This window comes from Jaculus jaculus, chromosome 1 (assembly GCF_020740685.1).
Source record: "Jaculus jaculus isolate mJacJac1 chromosome 1, mJacJac1.mat.Y.cur, whole genome shotgun sequence".
Classification (NCBI taxonomy): domain Eukaryota; kingdom Metazoa; phylum Chordata; class Mammalia; order Rodentia; family Dipodidae; genus Jaculus; species Jaculus jaculus.
Window position 1 is genome coordinate 14,765,912 of NC_059102.1, and position 17,708 is coordinate 14,783,619.

The 17,708-nt window shown below is 46.3% G+C and overlaps 1 protein-coding gene across 1 annotated transcript; it reads left to right on the top strand.

Annotated features, from left to right (window-relative positions):
- Positions 1 to 267: 267 nt before the first annotated feature.
- Prdx3 (peroxiredoxin 3) lies at positions 268 to 15,907 on the top strand. Its single transcript, XM_045157748.1, has 7 exons — positions 268 to 362; positions 2,345 to 2,480; positions 6,290 to 6,431; positions 7,149 to 7,284; positions 12,487 to 12,590; positions 12,806 to 12,971; positions 15,205 to 15,907. The coding sequence occupies exons 1-7, from the start codon at positions 327 to 329 to the stop codon at positions 15,256 to 15,258; spliced, it is 774 nt and encodes a 257-aa protein (XP_045013683.1). The 5' UTR covers positions 268 to 326; the 3' UTR covers positions 15,259 to 15,907.
- The last annotated feature ends 1,801 nt before the right edge of the window (positions 15,908 to 17,708 follow it).

A 17,708-nucleotide genomic window follows, 5' to 3' on the forward strand; every position in this document is an offset into this window, starting at 1 on the left:
AGAGCAGGAAGAGGAGATCCTCCGCCACCCCTCTCCCCCAGGACCCTCCTCTCCCAAAGGCTCCACCCTGTCCGCTTAAGCTCCGCCTCCCAATAAGTCAGCCCTGCACTCTAGACCCCGCCCACAACCCACGCCTAACCTAGGCCCCGCCCCGCAGGAGACCTTCCAGCGAAGCCCCGCCCCTGCCAGCGAGGCCACGCCCCCGCCCAAGGCTCTTCCAGCCGCTAGGCCCTCCCGCGAGGCCACGCCCCCTGCGGCCACGCCCCTCGCCCTGGCCCCTTCCCGGCCTCGCGGCGCCCGCGGGGCCCCGGAGCGCACGAGTGAAGATGGCGGCGGCTGCGGGAAGGCTGCTCCGGGCTGCGGTGAGTGCCCGCCGGCTGGGGACAGGCGTAGACATTGCAAGTGGCCCTTGACACTGCTTCCCGGACGGGACGGCGCCCTCCCGGGGCTGAGGCCATTTTTTGTCCTGCCCCGGTCAGTGCCCGCGAGGACGGGTAGTGGACGCAGAGGCCTCAGCCGGGAAGCGCCTGCGCAGGACTGCCCTTCCCTCCCCTGCCCGCCGTGGCCTCCACGCGCCGGGCCGCGGGTCCCCAGCGCGATCGCCACCCAAGCACCTGCTGCTGGTCCCCGAGGCCGGCGTCCTGCGCGCCCCCCTCCACTCCCGTCCACGATCTGTCGCTGACCATGACCTTGGGCGAGTGACTTCGCCTTTCTGAACCCGCCTCCCTTCCCTTAGGACCAGAGTGATGCCTGCGATGCTGGGAGCTCCCCGAATAGCCTGGGTGTAAATCGGGGGCACCCGAGCCCCTTTCCCCTCCCACTCGCTGCGCCTGACTCGCAGGAGTAACCCGCCGTCCTCTGGGGTGGGCTTAGCCCAGGGCCCTCCTGCCACCCAGTCGCCCCTCTTTCTCATCGCGGGGCTCAAGGGGGGGGGTTCCTTCTTTCTCTCTGCGGCATGCTGGGCACTAAAGTTGAGCGTGATCTTCCCCTGAGCCCTGTGCAGAGCATGAACTCTGCCCTAACTTGTTTGCTGGTCTGTGGGGCTGGAAGGGCCTTCTCTGCTCCAGGAAAACCTTAACTTGGAGCACGTGCAGCATAAAACGAGGAAAGGGCTCAAGTACTCACAGCCTGGCTGCCCTCTGTTTGGAGAGTTTTATTCTTTTTTAAAAAATATATTTTTTAGGTTGATATTGTATATATGTAAGTACAATGATTGTTACGGGGAGGTAATATGATGGAGAATGGAATTTCAAAGGAGAAAGTGTGGGGGGGAGGGAGGGAATTAACACGGGATTTTTTATAATCATGGAAAAATGCTAATAAAAATTTAAAAATACATATTTTATTTATTTAGTTGAGAAAGAGAGAGTGGGTGCGCCAGGGCCACTGCACTCATTACGTTGGTCCTGGAGAATCGAACCAGGGTTCTTTGGCTTTGCAGACAAACATCTAAACTGCTAAGCCAGCCCGAGATTTTTTTTTTTCCTGGTTTTTCGAGGTAGGGTTTCACTATAGCTCAGGCTGACCTGGAATTTACTATATAATCTCAGGGCGGCCTCGAACTCACGGCGATCCTCCTACCTCTGCCTCCATAGTGCTGGGATTAAAGGTGTGAGCCACCACGCCCCGCTTCCAGCCCGAGACTTTTATTCTTGAGTCTGTTCTTTCAATTCTTTCCTCCTTGCAATCTTGAAGGAAGCAGAAAAGAATGTCAAGGACTGAAGGCTCAAGGCTGGGGCGACGACTCAGTGGGTAAAATGCTTGCTATGCCTCCATGAGGACCCGAGTTCTGATTCCAGCCCCATGCATGAGCCCTGGTGCTACCTCCGGAGTGGTGGGCCAGGAGGATCACTGGGGCTTACTGGCTATCTAGTCTACACAAATCAGTGGAGAGACCCCTCTCAAAAAATGAGATGGAGGATATATTTTATAATCATGGAAAATGTTAATAAAATTTTAAAAATAAAAATAAAAATAAATGAGATGGAAGCCCGTGGTAATCCCAGCACTCAGGAGGCAGAGGTAGGAGGATCACCGTGAGTTCGAGGCTACCCTGAGACTACATAGTGAATTCCAGGTCAGCCTGAGCTAGAGTGAGACCCTACCTCGGAAAAAAAAAAAGGGGGGGGAAGTAATTGAGTAAGACAGACAATGTCAAGCTGTGGTCACACATGAACACACACACACATGCCACCATGCTCTGAGAGTTTTAGGTTTAGTATTTGGCTTATTAGGGACAAGAGACATCTGCGGCCATTGTTAACACACTGCACCATCCCAGCAGGCTGAGGCTTCATCACCCCTCCAGAAAGTCGTGCTAACAGAGAGCATTTTTCTTTTCCAGGTTGCTCGGCACGTGAGCACCATTTCCAAAGGCATTTCTTCCTCTGCTTCCCTTATGCCTATTGCTTCTAGAAGAACGTGCTTGACAAACACGCCATGGCCTGGCTCTGCCCAAGGAAAATTTGCCTTTAGCACCAGTAAGTGTCACTCTCATTCCCTGGTTGGGCCCAGATAAAGAGAACATGAATCAGCAAGTCTACGTGGGACAGCAGCTCTCGATACTGGCTGTACATTAGACTGTCCTTGGAGCTTAAAAAAAAAATAGCAAATAAGTAATTTTTTAAAAATATAGCATGAGGCTGGGTGTGGTGGTGCATGCCTTTAATCCCAGAGGTAGGAGAATCAGCATGAGTTCAAGGCCACCCTGAGACTACATAGTAAATTCCAGGTCAGTCCGGGCTAGGGTAAAATCCTACCTTGAAAAACCAAAAATAAATAAATAAGTAAAATGTAACATGAACCGGTCGTGGTGGCGCACACCTTTAACCCCAGCACTCGGAGGCAGAGGTAGGAGCATCACCATGAGTTCGAGACCACCTTGAGAATACAGAGTGAATTCCAGGTCAGCCTGGGCTAGAGTGAAACCCTACCTCGAAAAGAAAAAACAAAAAAGAAATTACATATATATATATGTGTGTGTGTGTCATAATATACTATATATGGCTATCTCTCTCTGCTTGTAAATAAATAAATAAAAATATTTTTAAAAAATTTAAGATATATCCTTCAGAAAACATGAAGAAGAAAACTATAGTCAGGCATGGTAGTGCACACCTGTAATCCCAGCACTTAGGAGGCTGAGGCAGGAGGATTTGAGTGAGGACTGACAGAAGTTCAAGAACAGCCTGGCCTACATAGTGAGTTCAGGAGAACCTAAACTACTATGTGAGACCCTACCTCAAGAAAACAAACCAAAGGATTTACAACTTAATAATAAAAAGACAACCAGGGTCTGGAGAGACACCATGGATACAGTAAAACCAGACTCCATCCTGTAGGCTTGGGGCCTTGACAAGGTCAGTCTCAGATGAGCAGTGGTACTTGGAAATGGTTCTTTTCGATTTGTCTTGCCTTTGAAGGACACCTATTTTTTTTCTAATATTTTATTTATTTATTTGAAAGAGAGGATGAGTGCACCAGGACCTTCAGCCACTGCAAACAAACTCCAGACACATGCACCACCTTGTGTATCTAGCTTATGTGGATACTAGGGAATTGAACCTGGGTCCTTTAGCTTTGCAGACAGCGCCTTAACTGCTAAGCCATCTCCCCAGCCCAAGAACACCTATTTGATACCTAACTGTGTTGGGGGTATACTTTAGTTTTTGTGGGTAAAATGTCTTTCATTGAAATTTTTTTGAGTACTTACAAATTTCAAGAACAAATCAAACAAATCGTGTGTTGGTGGAGTAGTGCTCTGAAGAAACAGGCTTCAGTTTTCCTCTCCTCCCTCCCGCCCCAGCAGCTCTCCTTGGGTCTATCTGTGGCAGTCTCAGACGCTAGACAGTGGGCATCCTTTGTCCCTCATTCCCAGGTAGAAGCAAGTTCTCTCCAGGTTTGGGGGCTCGCTGGGAATGGAACCCAGGGCTTTTTCATGCTCTACCACTGAATTAGTCCTCCCCCGCCCCCCATCCCCTCTCCAGACTTGATCCGTGTTTTGCATCCACTTTTGTTTCTTCCTGTTCTCTTCTCTCGGCCACACCTCGATGCGGGTCACCGAGATAACGGCAATCAGCCTCGCCCGGCCGCCCCCCCATCATTCTGAAGACAGCCTCTCCTAGGCCAGAGCCCCTCTTCTCCCCTAACACCCGGCTTTCTCCTGTGAAAAGTGAACCATCTGCTCTTCCTCATACCCAAGTCCAGCCGTGCCTACACCGTTCCCTGTGATACGCGTGCCTTGTCTATTCCTGCTCTGTGTCCAGGCCTTGATGAAATGGAGCCTTGTTTAAAATCTATATTCAGGCAAGCATAGGGTGGCGCACACCTTTCATCCCAACACTTGGAAGGCTGAGGTAGGAGGATCACCATGAGTTGAAGGCCAGCCTAGGCTCCAGAGTGAGAAACTGCTTCAAAAAAAAACAGGGAGCGGGGGAGAATTACCATGGGTTATTGTCTATAATTACGGAAGTTGTCAATAAAAAAATAAATTAAGCTGGGCATGGTGGTCTATGCCTTTAATCCCAGCACTTGGGAGGCAGAGGTAGGAGGATCACTGTGAGTTTGAGGCCACCCTGAGACTATATAAATTCCAGGTCAGCCTGAGCTAGAGTGAGACCCTACCTCAAAAAAACAAAAATAAAAATAAATTAATTAATTAATTTAAAAAAACAAGGGCTGGAGGGTTGGCTTAGTGGTTAAGCCTCTTGCCTGCAAAGCCAAAGGACCCAGGTTTGATTCCTCATGACCTGCTTAAACCAGATGCACAAAATGGCACATGTATCCAGAGGTTTACAGTGGCTGGAGACCCTGGCACGCCCATCCTCTCCTTCCCTTTCTCTCTAATCTGCCTCTGTATCTCTCAAATAAATAAAATAAAAATTTAAACAAAAATAAACCCATCTCCAACTCTGCTATTTTCTTGAATCTGTTCTTTTAGTTCCTGTGGCATTACTTATTTATTTATTTGAGAGAGAAAGAGGGAGCAAATGGGCACACCAGGGCCTCTAGCCACTGCAAACAAACCCCAGATACAGGCAACCACCTTATTCATCTGGCTTTATATGGGTACTGGGAAATTGAGCCTGGGTCCTTAGGCTTTGCAGGCAAGAGCCTTAACTGCTGAGCCATCTCTCCAACCCCTTTTTAAAAATTTTACTTATATACTAATTTATTTGAGAGAGAAAAACCTATGGTACTTTCTTTTTGCTTTTTTCGAGGTAGGGTCTCACTCTGGCCCAGGCTGACCTGGAATTAACAATGTAGTCTCAGGGTGGCCTCGAAATCACAGCAGTCCTACCTCTACCACTACCTCCCAGATCTATGGCACTTTTAAAAAATATATATTTATTTATTTATGAGATAGAGACAGAGAGAAAGACAGAATGGGCACGCCAGGGCTTCTAGCCACTGCATACAAACTCCAGACGCATGTGCCCCTTTGTGCATCTGGCTTATGTTGGGTCCTGGGGAATCGAACCTGGGTTCTTAGGCTTCACAGGCAAATGCCATACCGCTAAGCCATTTCCCCAGCCTCCTATGGCACTTTTTAAAATAGTTTTTTTCCAGCCAGGCGTGGTGGCGCACACCTTTAATCCCAGCACTTGGGAGGCAGAAATAGGAGGATTGCTGTGAGTTCAAGGCCACCCTGAGACTATATAGTGAATTCCAGGTCAGCCTGAGCTACAGTGAGACCTTACCTTGAAAAACAAACAAACAAACAAATCTGAAAAAAGTTTTTCCTAGCTGGGTATGGTGGTGCATGGCTTTAATCCCAGCACTTAGGAAGCACAGGTAGGAAAACCTCCATGAGTTCGAGGCCAGCCTGAGACTACATAGGGAACTTTAGGCCAGTGAGATCCTACGTTGGGGGTGAGGGGAAGGCTTTTTGAGCTGGAGAGATGGCTTAGAGGTTAAGGCGCTTGCCTGCAAAGCCAAAGGACTCAGGTTCAACTACCCAGGACCTACATAAGCCAAATGCACAAGGGGATGCTTGCATCTGGAGTTTGTTTGCAGTGGCTGGAGGCCCTGGTGCACCCATACTCTCTCTCTTGCCAATAAATAATAAAGATAAAATAGTAAAAAATGAGGGTTCTCCTTGTCATTGAATAAAATTGGTGTATAATGTAGCACTTTGTGGAGTGTTTATAATGATCATTGCACCCAACGCATACAAATGAATGGAACCTCCTCCATTTATAGTCCTGGTTAGTTGCATAAGGAGTTTAAAATCACAGTGGTGCTTAATGTGACCAGTGACGAGGTTCATCCAAGTACGGGTCTCTTTCAGGTGCAGCGGACCATGCCCCTGCTGTCACCCAGCATGCGCCCTATTTTAAGGGCACAGCTGTTGTCAGTGGAGAGTTCAAGGAGATAAGCCTTGATGACTTTAAGGGGAAATACTTGGTGCTCTTCTTCTACCCTTTGGATTTGTAAGTGTGATTCATGTTCTGAGATCAGGGGCTGATCCCCACCCCACACTGAGATTGCCTGTTTTTAGTTAGCTGTTGGGTGTCGGGCAAAGGAGAGGATTCTTTAAAAAAAAAAAAATATTTTAATTATTTATTTGACAGAGAAAAAAAAAAAAAGAGAGGGGGAGGGAGTACCCGCCAGGGCCTCCAGCCACTGCAAATGAACTCCAGATGTGTGCACCTCATTGTGCATCTGGCTTACGTGGGTGCTAGGGAATTGAACCAGGGGCCTTTGGCTAGTCAGGCAAACGCCTTAACCACTAAGCTATCCCTCCAGCCCAAGAAGAGGATTCTTTCTGGCTGCTTCTCAGGTGGCCTTGGCCATCTGAAGCGGAGCTGTAAGAGGTGCTTTTTTTTTTAATTTTTTTTATTTTTATTTATTTGGGAGCGACACACAGAGAGAAAGACAGATAGAGGGAGAGAGAGAGAATGGGCGTGCCAGGGCTTCCAGCCTCTGCAAACGAACTCCAGACGCGTGCGCCCCCTTGTGCATCTGGCTAACGCAGGACCTGGGGAACCGAGCCTCGAACCGGGGTCCTTAGGCTTCACAGGCAAGCGCTTAACCGCTAAGCCATCTCTCCAGCCCTTGAACTGGTTTTTAGATTACTTACTACTTACACTTTAAATGCTTTTTAAAAAATTATCTGATGAAACCACCTGCCTTTTTTCTTTTCCAAGCACCTTTGTGTGTCCTACGGAAATTGTTGCTTTTAGTGACAAAGCCAATGAGTTCCACGACGTGAACTGTGAAGTGGTTGCCGTGTCCGTGGACTCCCACTTCAGCCATCTTGCCTGGATCAACACACCGAGGAAGGCAGGTCCTTTTTAATTGACAAACAGTATATAATACAATAAGATACACTGTGTACGTTTATGGGATACAATGTGATGTTTCTTGCTACCCGTTATGTATACATTGTGAAATGACCAAACCAGGCTATTGAACACTTCTGTCCTCAAACATTACTCATTTTTTTTTTTTTTTTTTTCTGGTGAGACAATCCAAATCTTTTAGCTAGTTTAAAACACACAGCATGCCAGGCATGGTACACAACTTTAATCTCAGAACTCGGGAGGCAAAGGTAGGAGGACTGCTGTGAGATTGAGGCCAGCTTGAGACAGCATAGTGAATTTCAGGTCACCCTGGACTAGAGGGAAACCCTCAAAAAGACAAAAAAAAAATCTCTCTCTCTGCACACACACACATATGTAGAGAGAGGACAGAGAAAACATACATATATATGTATATGTGTGTGTGTGTATAAAATCATGTTATTACTGACTGTAGCCACCTTGTGCAGTAGGTCAGAGCTATTCCTATTTAACTGTAACTTTGGGCCCATTCCCCAATTACGCTATCCCCTGCACTAATAGAAGAGGTCTCATAAAAGATCAACCTGGAAGTTGTCAAGCCACTAAGTGGGCATATTTATTTATTTGTGTGTTTTGGTTTTTCAGGGTAGGGTCTCACTCTAGCCCAGGCTGACCTGGAATTCACTATATAGTCTCAAGCTGACCTTGAACTCATGGCAATCCTCCTACCTCTGTCTCCCAAGTGCTGGGGACAAAAGGTGTGCACCACCACGCCTGGCTTATTTATTTATTTACATTTTTAAAGGCAGGGTCTCAGTTATCCCAGGCTAGCTTTGAAAACTCTCTGTAGCCAAAGATCATCTTAAACTACTGCTTCCCTTTTTTTTTTTTTTTTTTCATTATTTTCAAGCACAGAGAGGGAGGGAGGGAGGAGGATGGGCATGCCAGGGCCTCTTGCCACTGCAAACGAACAGCTGTCACATGTGTCACTTTGTGCATCTGACATTACATGAGTGCTGGGCAATCGAACCCAGGCCATTGGGCTTTGTAAGCAAGCTCCTTTAACTGCTGAACCATTTCTCCAACCCCGATCTTGAACTTCCAATCCTCTTACCTCTTCCTCTCGTACTGGATTTACAGACCTGTGTCACCACATGATTAAAAAAAAAAAAAGATTTTATTTTATTTCATTTATGTGCAAGGACAGAGAAAATGAAAGTGGATGCTTCCAGGCCCTCTTGCCACCACAAACAAGCTCTAATGCATGCACCACTTTGTGCATCTGACTCGCCGTGGGTACTTGGGAATTGAGCCTGGGTCATTAGGCATTGTAGGCAAGTGCCTTAACCGCTGAGCCATCCGTCCAGCCCACCACCCATGATTTTATGTAATGCTGGGGATTGAACCCAGGGCGTTGCATGCTAGGCAAATACTCTACCAACTGAGCTATGGCCCCAGCCCCTGCAGTAGGTCCTTTCATACTGGCAGTCTATAAACTGTGTGAAACTCCCTAGACAGTACATGTGTGTCAGACAATAACGGAGACGGGCTCAGCAAGGCGGGAGACAGGCTCAGAACTGATGCCTCCTTTGGGGCCTGTACTGTGTTCCCTTGGTGGCTATTTATTTGCAAGCAGAGAGAGAAAGAATGGATGTGCCAGGACCTCTGCTCCTGCCAATGAACTCCAGATGCATGGGCCACTTTGTGCATTTGGCTTTTTTTTTTTTAAGTTTGTTCATTTTTATTTATTTATTTATTTGAGAGTGACAGAGAGAGAGAGAGAAAGGCAGATAGAGAGAGAGAGAGAGAATGGGCGCGCCAGGGCCTCCAGCCACTGCAAACGAACTCCAAATGCGTGCGCCCCCTTGTGCATCTGGATAACATGGGTCCTGGGGAATCGAGCCTCGAACCGGGGTCCTTAGGCTTCACAGGCAAGCGCCTAACTGCTAAGCCATCTCTCCAGCCCCATTTGGCTTTTTTTTTTTACGTTGGTACTGGAGAAATCAAACCTGGGCCATTAGGATTTGCAGGCAAGCATCTTAACCACTGAGCCATCTCTCTAGGCCTTTTCCATTTTTATATTTGAGAAATTACTCTTGTACTCAAAGACTGCTTAAAGTGTTAGGAAAATAGGACTGGGAAGATGACTCAGCAGTTAAAGATGCCTGCACTGCTTGCCAGCCTGGGTTCAGTTCTTAAGCCACGCACGTAAGCCAGATGCAAAAAGTGGCATAAGTGTGTGGTGTTCTTGTGCAACAGCAAGAGGCTCTGGCATGCCCACACACATACACTGTAAATAAGCAATTTCTTTTTTTTTTTTTTTTTTTTTTGGTTTTTCGAGGTAGGCTCTCACTCAGGCTGACCTGGAATTCACTATGTAGTCTCAGGGTGGCCTCGAACTCTCGGAGATCCTCCTACCTCTGCCTCCCGAGTGCTGGGATTAAAGGCGTGTGCCACCACGCCCAGCTTTCTTTCTTTTTTTTTGGGTTTTTTTGGTTTTGTTTTGCTTGACCTGGAATTCATTCTGTCGTCTCAGGCTGGCCTCAAACTCACAGCGATCCTCCTACCTCTGCTAGCCGAGTGCTGGGATTAAAGGTGTGTGCCACCATGCCTGGCTAATGTTATTTTATTTTTTTTCTTAATTAGACAAATTGGGGCTGGGGAGATAGCTTACTCAGTAAAGTGCTTGCCTTGTGTGCATGAGGACCTGAGTTCAGTCCCCAGCACACATGTCAGGGAGCTGGATGGGGTGGGGTGTCCTTGTCATTCTACCACTGTGGGGATAGATGCACCCCTGGGGTCTAGCCTACTTGGTGAGCTCCAGGCCTTCACACACACACATTGGCATATGCATCCATACCTCCATTAAACAACAACAACAACAACAAAAGAAACAGAAGAGTTAGGACTGGAGAGAGGGCTTACTGGTTAAGGGGCTTACCTGCAAAGCCTAAGGACCCAGGTTCTATTCCCTAGTACCCACATAAGCCAGATGCACAAGGTCGTGCATGTGTCTGGAGTTATTTTACAGTGACTAGAGGCCCTGGTATACCCATTCTGTCTCTCTCTTTCAAATTAATACAAAAAAAAAAAAAAAAAAGAATTAGGAACCAGGCATGGTGGCACACACTTTTAATCCCAGCACTTGAGAGGCAGCGGTATGAGGATCACCGTGAGTTTGAGGCTATTCTGAGACTACATAGTGAATTCTAGGTCAGCCTGGGCTAGAGTGAGACCCTACTTTGAAAAAAAAAAAATAATAGAAGGCTGAGAATATCGCTTACTTGATAGAGAGCTTGTCTGGCACACACAAGGCCCTAGCATAATCACAGGGCATGGTGGTACCTCCTATAATCTGGAAGATAAAGGCAGAAAGGCCAGTTAGTTATATATCAAGCTCCTGGCCAACCTGGATTACATAAGACCCTGTCTTTAAAAAAGAGAAAAAGAGGGCTGGAGAGATGGCTTAGCGGTTAAGCACTTGCCTGTAAAGCTTAAGGACCCCAGTTCGAGGCTCGCTTCCCCAGTCCCCACGTTAGCCAGATGCACAAGGGGGCGCACACATCTGGAGTTCGTTTGCAGAGGCTGGATGCCCTGGTGCGCCCATTCTCTCTCTCCGTCTATCTGTCTTTCTCTCTATGTCTGTTGCTCTCAAATAAATTAAAAAAAAAACAAAGAGAGAGAGCTGGGCATGGTGGCACATGCCTTTAATTCAGTACTCTGGTAGAGGTAGGAGGATCACCATGAATTCAAGGATACCTTGAGACTACAGAATGAATTCTAGGTCAGACTGGGCTAGAGTGAGACCCTACCTTGAAAAACCAAAAAAGGAAAAAATTAAAAAATAAATAAAAAACAAGGAAAAAGAAAAAGAAAGGCCTACAGTGTTAGGTTTAAAGCTTTCCTCTGCCTCTTTCTAGACGCAGCCTGAAAAAAGTTTACTTGGCATTTTTGTGCCTTTATTTCCTCATCTTTATCTTTTTTTCTATATATTTTATTTTTACTATTTATTCATTTGATAGAAAAAGAGTGGGAGAGAGAGAATGGGCACACCAAGGCCTCCAGCCACCACAAACAAACTCCAGACACATGCACCACCTTGTGCATCTGGCTCACGTCGGTCCAGGGGAATCGAGCCTCAAACTGAGATCCTTAGGCTTCACAGGCAAGCTCTTAACCACTAAGCTATCTCTCTAGCCCTACCATGGTCATCTTAAAAATGAGGAAATGAAGGCTGGAGGGATGGCTTTACGGTTAAGGTGCTTTCCTATAAAGCCAAGGACTCAGGTTCGATTCCCCAGAACCTATGTGAGCCAGATGCACAAGGGGGCGCACACATGTGGAGTTCGTTTGCAGTGGCTGGAGGCCCTGGTGTGCCCATTCCCTCTCTCTCTTTCTACCAGCCTCTTTCTCTGTCTGTTGCTCTCAAATATATAAAAATAAACAACAAAAATAAAATAAAATAAAATGTCCATAGTAGGGCTGGAGAAATGGCTTAACGATAAAGGCACCTACCTGTAAAGCTTGCCAGCCTGGGTTTGATCTCCCCAGTGCCCACGTAAAGGCAGCTGTACAAGTGGTGCATGTATCTGGAGTTTATTTGCACGAGCACGAGGCCCTGGCCTCCCTTTCTCATATTCATTCTCTCTCTCTCTCTCCCCATCCCTCTCTACTTGTGAATAAATAAATAAAATTTTTGTGTTGTTTTTTGAGGTAGGGTCTCACCCAGGCTGACCTGGAATTCACTATATAGTCTCAAAATGGCCTCCAACGATGATCCTCCTATCTCTGCCTCCCGAGTGCTGAGATTAAAGGTGTGTGCCACCACACCTGGCTAAAAATATTTTTTAAAATGACCATGATAGCTGGGCATGGTGGCTCATGCCTTTAATCCCAGTACTGGGAGGCAGAGGTAGGAGGATCACTGTAAGTTCTAGGCCACCCTGAGACTCCATAGTGAATTCCAGGTCAGCCTGGGCTAGTGTGAGACCCTACCTCAAAAAAACCAAAAAAAGAAAAAAAAAGACCATGATAATTGTCTATATTTTAGGCTGGTTGTAAGGAGGAGGTGAGTTAAGAGAAGTAATTCATTTGTATGCAGTTGCTATTGCTTATCACCATTATTGTTGATTTCAAACATTGTTACGTGGTTCATAATACCTGACGCCACCCCAAACAGCTAGTGTGCTTGCATTTTCCTTAGAGTGGTGGTTTGGGCCACATGAACATCACACTCCTGTCGGATTTAACGAAGCAAATATCCCGGGACTATGGTGTGCTTTTGGAAGGTGCTGGCATTGCACTCAGGTAAGATCAGTTCCTTACTTTGGACCTCATGCTTTCCCATATTTTAGTGTCATCCCGCTCATGGGATCCATTCCGACGTTGCTATTACATTTTCGGTTTGCTTGTTTTTATTGGGCTCAATTTAAATAAGATTACTAAAAGGAGAATTAAAGGGTACAGGAAGAGGGGTTTGGGGCTGATATCGCTGACATACTAATGAACACATTCCGGTGCAGGGGCCTCTTCATAATTGACCCCAACGGAGTCATCAAGCACCTCAGTGTCAACGACCTCCCAGTCGGCCGCAGTGTGGAAGAGACCCTCCGCTTGGTGAAGGCGTTCCAGTTTGTGGAGGCCCACGGAGAAGTCTGCCCAGCAAACTGGACACCAGAGTCCCCTACAGTATGTTCTTCTCCTCAGAGCAGTGGGACCTTAACAGAAGGCCCCATGTCTTCCCTGCCTCCCGGGTGACATACCTAGGAGGGTGCAAGGGTGCATGCCAAGTGGAGTTGTGGGGTGAGGATGTATGTGGAGGGGACCCAGGCAGGCTGTTAGTTAATGTCCAGCCACATTTTTTTTCAATATTTTATTTATTTCACAGAGTGAGAGGGGTAGAGAGACAGAATGCACATGTCAGGGCCTTTAGCCACTAAATGAACTCAAACTCCAATGCATGTACCACCTTGTGCATCTGGCTTACGTGGCTCCTGGGGAATTGAACTTGGGTCCTTTGGCTTTGCAGGCAAATGCCTTAACTGCTAAGCCATCTCTCCAGCCCCATCCCCATATTTTAAAAAATTTTTGTTTATCTTTATTTATTTATTTCAGAGTGATAGACAGAGAAAGGAGAGAGAGAGAATGGGCCCATCAGGGCCTCCAGCCATTACAAACGAACTCCAGACATGTGCGCCCCCTTGTGCATCTGGCTAACGTGGGTCTGGGGGAATCGAGCCTTGAACCAGGGTCCTTAGGCTTCACAGGCAAGCGCTTAACCGCTAAGCCATCTCTCCAGCCCATCCACATATTATTTTTTAAATTTTTATTAACATTTTCCATGATTATAAAATATATCCCATGGTAATTCCCTCCCTCCCTACCCCCACACTTTCCCATTTGAAATTCCATTCTCCATCATATTACCTGCCCATTACAATCATTGCAATTACATATATACAATATCAACCTATTAAGTATCGTCCTCCCTTCCTTTCTCTACCCTTTATGTCTCCTTTTTACCTTACTGGCCTCTGCTACTAAGTATTTTCATTCTCATGCAGAAGCCCAGTCATCTGTAGCTAGGATCCACATATGAGAGAGAACATGTGGCGCTTGGCTTTCTGGGCCTGGGTTACCTCACTTAGTATAATACTTTCCAGGTCCATCCATTTTTCTGCAAATTTCATAACTTCATTTTTCTTTACCACTGAGTAGAACTCCATTGTATAAATGTGCCACATCTTCATTATCCACTCATCAGGTGAGGGACATGTAGGCTGGTTCCATTTCCCAGCTATTATAAATTGAGCAGCAATAAACATGGTTGAGCATGTACTTCTAAGGAAATGAGATGAGTCCTTAGGATATATGCTTAGGAGTGCTATAGCTGGGTCATATGGTAGATCAATGTTTAGCTGTTTTAGGAACCTCCACACTGTTTTCCACAATGGCTGGACCATATTGCATTCCCACCAGCAGTGTAGAAGGGTCCATCCACATATTTTTAAAATTAATTAATTTATTTGCAAGCAGACAGAGAGAGAATGGGCATGACAGGGCCTCCAGCCACTGCAAATGAACTCCAGATGCATGTGCCCCTTGTGCATCTGGCTTACGTGGGTCATGGAGAATTGAACCTGAGTCCTTTGGCTTCACAGGCAAATGCCTTAACCACTAAGCCATCTCTCCAGCACCCATCCACATGTTTTGACTGAGTCAGCTGATTTTAAAAGGTGAAGGATGCTGGGTGTGGTGTCTCACACCTTTAATCCCAATGCTTGGGAGGAAGAGGTAGCAGAATTGCTGTGAGTTCAAGGCCAGCCTGGGGAGTACACGGTGAGGTCTGGGTTAGCCTGGGCTAGAGTGAGACCCTACCTCGAAAAACCAAAAGAAAAAAAGGGGAGGGCTGGATATATGTGACCTCACAGTGCCTGACACTACCTACACAAGATCATCATAATAGGAGGAAAAGATCATGACATCAAAATAAAAGAGAGACTGATTGAGATGGGGAGGGGATATGATGGAGAATGGAATTTCAAAAGAGAAAGTGGGGGGAGGGAGGGTATTACCATGGGATATTTTTTATAATCATGGAAGATGTTAATAAAAATAATTGAAAAGAAAAAAAGGGGGGAGGTAACTGGAGGGATTGCTCAGTAGTTAAGGCACTTGCTTGTAAAGCTGACAGCCTGGTTCGATTCTCCAATACCCACATAAACCCAGATGCACAAAGTAGTCTCATGCATCTGGCATTTGTTTGCAGTGGTTAGTGCATCCACACTCTCTCTCTCTCTGAGTCTTTCTCTACTTGTAAATAAATCTTAAAAATTAAAAAAAAAAAAAAAAAGCTTAGTGAAAAACTAGTAGGAGTTTTCAACAATCACTCTTACCCAATTAAATGTTTTCTTATTTTCAGATCAAGCCGAGTCCGGTGGCTTCCAGGGAATACTTCGAGAAGGTCCATCAGTAGGCCATCCTGCGTCCCATGTACGCCCATAGCTTCTCACGTCAGAAAAGAGCCAAGGCAAGAAAGAAAGAAAAAATGAAGAACGAAATGCTTGGCATTTTGAAGATTATTTGCAGACCGCAAAGCCAATCATGCTTGCATTTGTACGCACCGCTCCATGTTTTGTTTCTGGCTCCGGCTGCGGCTTTCTGAAGGTGGCTAGCTGCTAGCAGGAGTCTTCATTGGTTCATCGTGGTAGCTTGTACGTTCCCACGAAGGCCTGGTCCCCCTTCCTTAGACCACCTCTTCAGAGGGTAGAGGACAGTCTCCTTAGCCTTCCTTGAACATTTGTCTACACCAAACTAGCGCAAGCTTCTAGTCAGGGGTCCTGACATTTCCTTTAAAATCCCCTCAGGTTAAACTGAGCTGTCCTCTGTGATCTGTTTTGTCATGAGGTTCATTCAGCAGGCTAAGTATGTGATGGAAAATGAATCATATTATTAAAAGTACAGTGATAAAGTGACTTAAGTGATCATGCATGGTCCCCATTATCTATTAACTGACATAGTATCTCTGATTAGGTGTCATTATGAAGGAGATCTGTTTAATCCAGGGATCATATTTTGAAATTATTTTGTTTGCTTGATATAAAAAATAAAGATATTTTAAAATATTTGCATTTTTCCCATTATCAACTTGGGTCAGCTTATTCTGGAGTTTCAGTTTTCCTTCTCTGATTACTTACACCAACAGTTAAGTATTGGGCATTTGCCTCCAGTCACACAGATGATTGATGGGCTGCCTCCACTTCCAGGGAACTCAGTTTGGTGGCATCACAGTCAGCTTTGTGTTGCTGGCAGAAAACACCTGATCAAGAGCAGCTTGTGGGAGGAAAGGGTTTATTTTGGCTTACAGACTCAGGGAAGCTCCATGATGGCAGGGGAAAATGATGGCATGAGCAGAGGGTGGACATCACCTCCTGGCCTGCATCAGGCAATAGCAACAGAAGAGTGTGCCAAACACTGGCAAGGGGAAGCTGGCTACACCACTCATAAGCCCATCACCAGCAATACCTCACTTCTAGGACGATCCGATTCCCAAATTGCCACCAGCTGGGAACCTGGTATTTGGAACACAGAAGTTCAAGGGGGACACCTGAGGCAAGGCACATTCCACCCCTGACTCCATAAACTGATATCCATACATAATACAAAATGTAATACATGCAGTCCAACTTTGAAAGTCCCCACAGGTTTTTTTTTTTTTTTTTTTTTTGTTTTTTTTTTGGTTTTTCGAGGTAGGGTCTCACTTTGGTCCAGGCTGACCTGGAATTAACTGTAGTCTCAGGGTGGCCTCGAACTCACAGTGATCCTCCTACCTCTGCCTCTCGAGTGCTGGGATTAAAGGCGTGCGCCACCACACCCGGTCCCATAGTTTTTATCCCAATGATGTTCAAACATCCCCATAATCCAAGGTTTTTTAACCGAGCCATAATAGCAAAAAAAAACAAACAACAACAAAACACCATAATGGCATAGAATAAACATTCACACTGCAAAAGATGGCACTGGGCATAGCAAAGAAATATTCATCCAATACAAGATTTAAAACAAATACGGCAGATATCAAACTCTAGCTCCAAGTCCAACAACTCTAGTCAGTGACAAGTCTCCAAGTCGGCTAACTCGAACCAGCAACGAGTCTCTGGAGTTCCAATTCTGCCCCTCCAGCTAGGCTCCTCACAGCCTGGAAAACTTCATCTGATGCTGGCAGCTCTCCTTGACAGCCATTCCATACTCCTGGCATCTCCACTGCAACCCCCGGTTCATCCTCAAGGCTCCATCAGGCCTCTATGCAAGTAACCCAACCAGCCTGCTAGCCACTGCTCATGGCCATTTCCAAAACACAAAACCATGCTGCAAATCCAATGACTCTTTCTTGCATTTGTTATACTCCATAGTACCAGGTGGGCTACCAATCTGTTAATCCGGGGTTGGGTGGGGGGGAGTAAAGCAGACTTTGAAGAACTCCATCAGCACTCAGGCACCTTCACAAGAGTCTGCATTCTTCCTGTTGTCCCAGTGCAGGACAACTGGCCCAATCTCAATGGTTGTAATCTCTCAAATAATTGCAGCTCAATGGGCTGAAGTTTCAGCCCAAAGATTTTTCTCTGTGCCATATCCCACTGCTCACACCAGTCCATTTGTACACAACACAGCCCTGCTCAGGTCTCAGTACAGGGAGGCTGTGTGTGCGAGGCCAGAGTGAGTTCCAAGTCAGCCTAGGCTAGAGCCCCTGCCTCAAAAAAAAGAAATAACAACAACAACAAAAAAAACCCCACCTCGGCCATGCTTTTAATCCTAGCACTCCACTCAGGAGGCAGAAATAGGAAGATCGCCATGAATTCAAGTTAGATATTGACACATTCTATTTCCTTCAATCTCAAGAGCCTAAAATAGGGCCTGGAGAGATGG

Bases quoted from the DNA above. Each gene is read 5' to 3' on its own strand.
- Prdx3 (XM_045157748.1), top strand. From the start codon at position 327: ATGGCGGCGGCTGCGGGAAGGCTGCTCCGGGCTGCG. The intron at 6,432-7,148 runs GTAAGTGTGATT...TTCTTTTCCAAG, and splicing joins TTCTTCTACCCTTTGGATTT to CACCTTTGTGTGTCCTACGG. The intron at 7,285-12,486 runs GCAGGTCCTTTT...CATTTTCCTTAG, and splicing joins GGATCAACACACCGAGGAAG to AGTGGTGGTTTGGGCCACAT.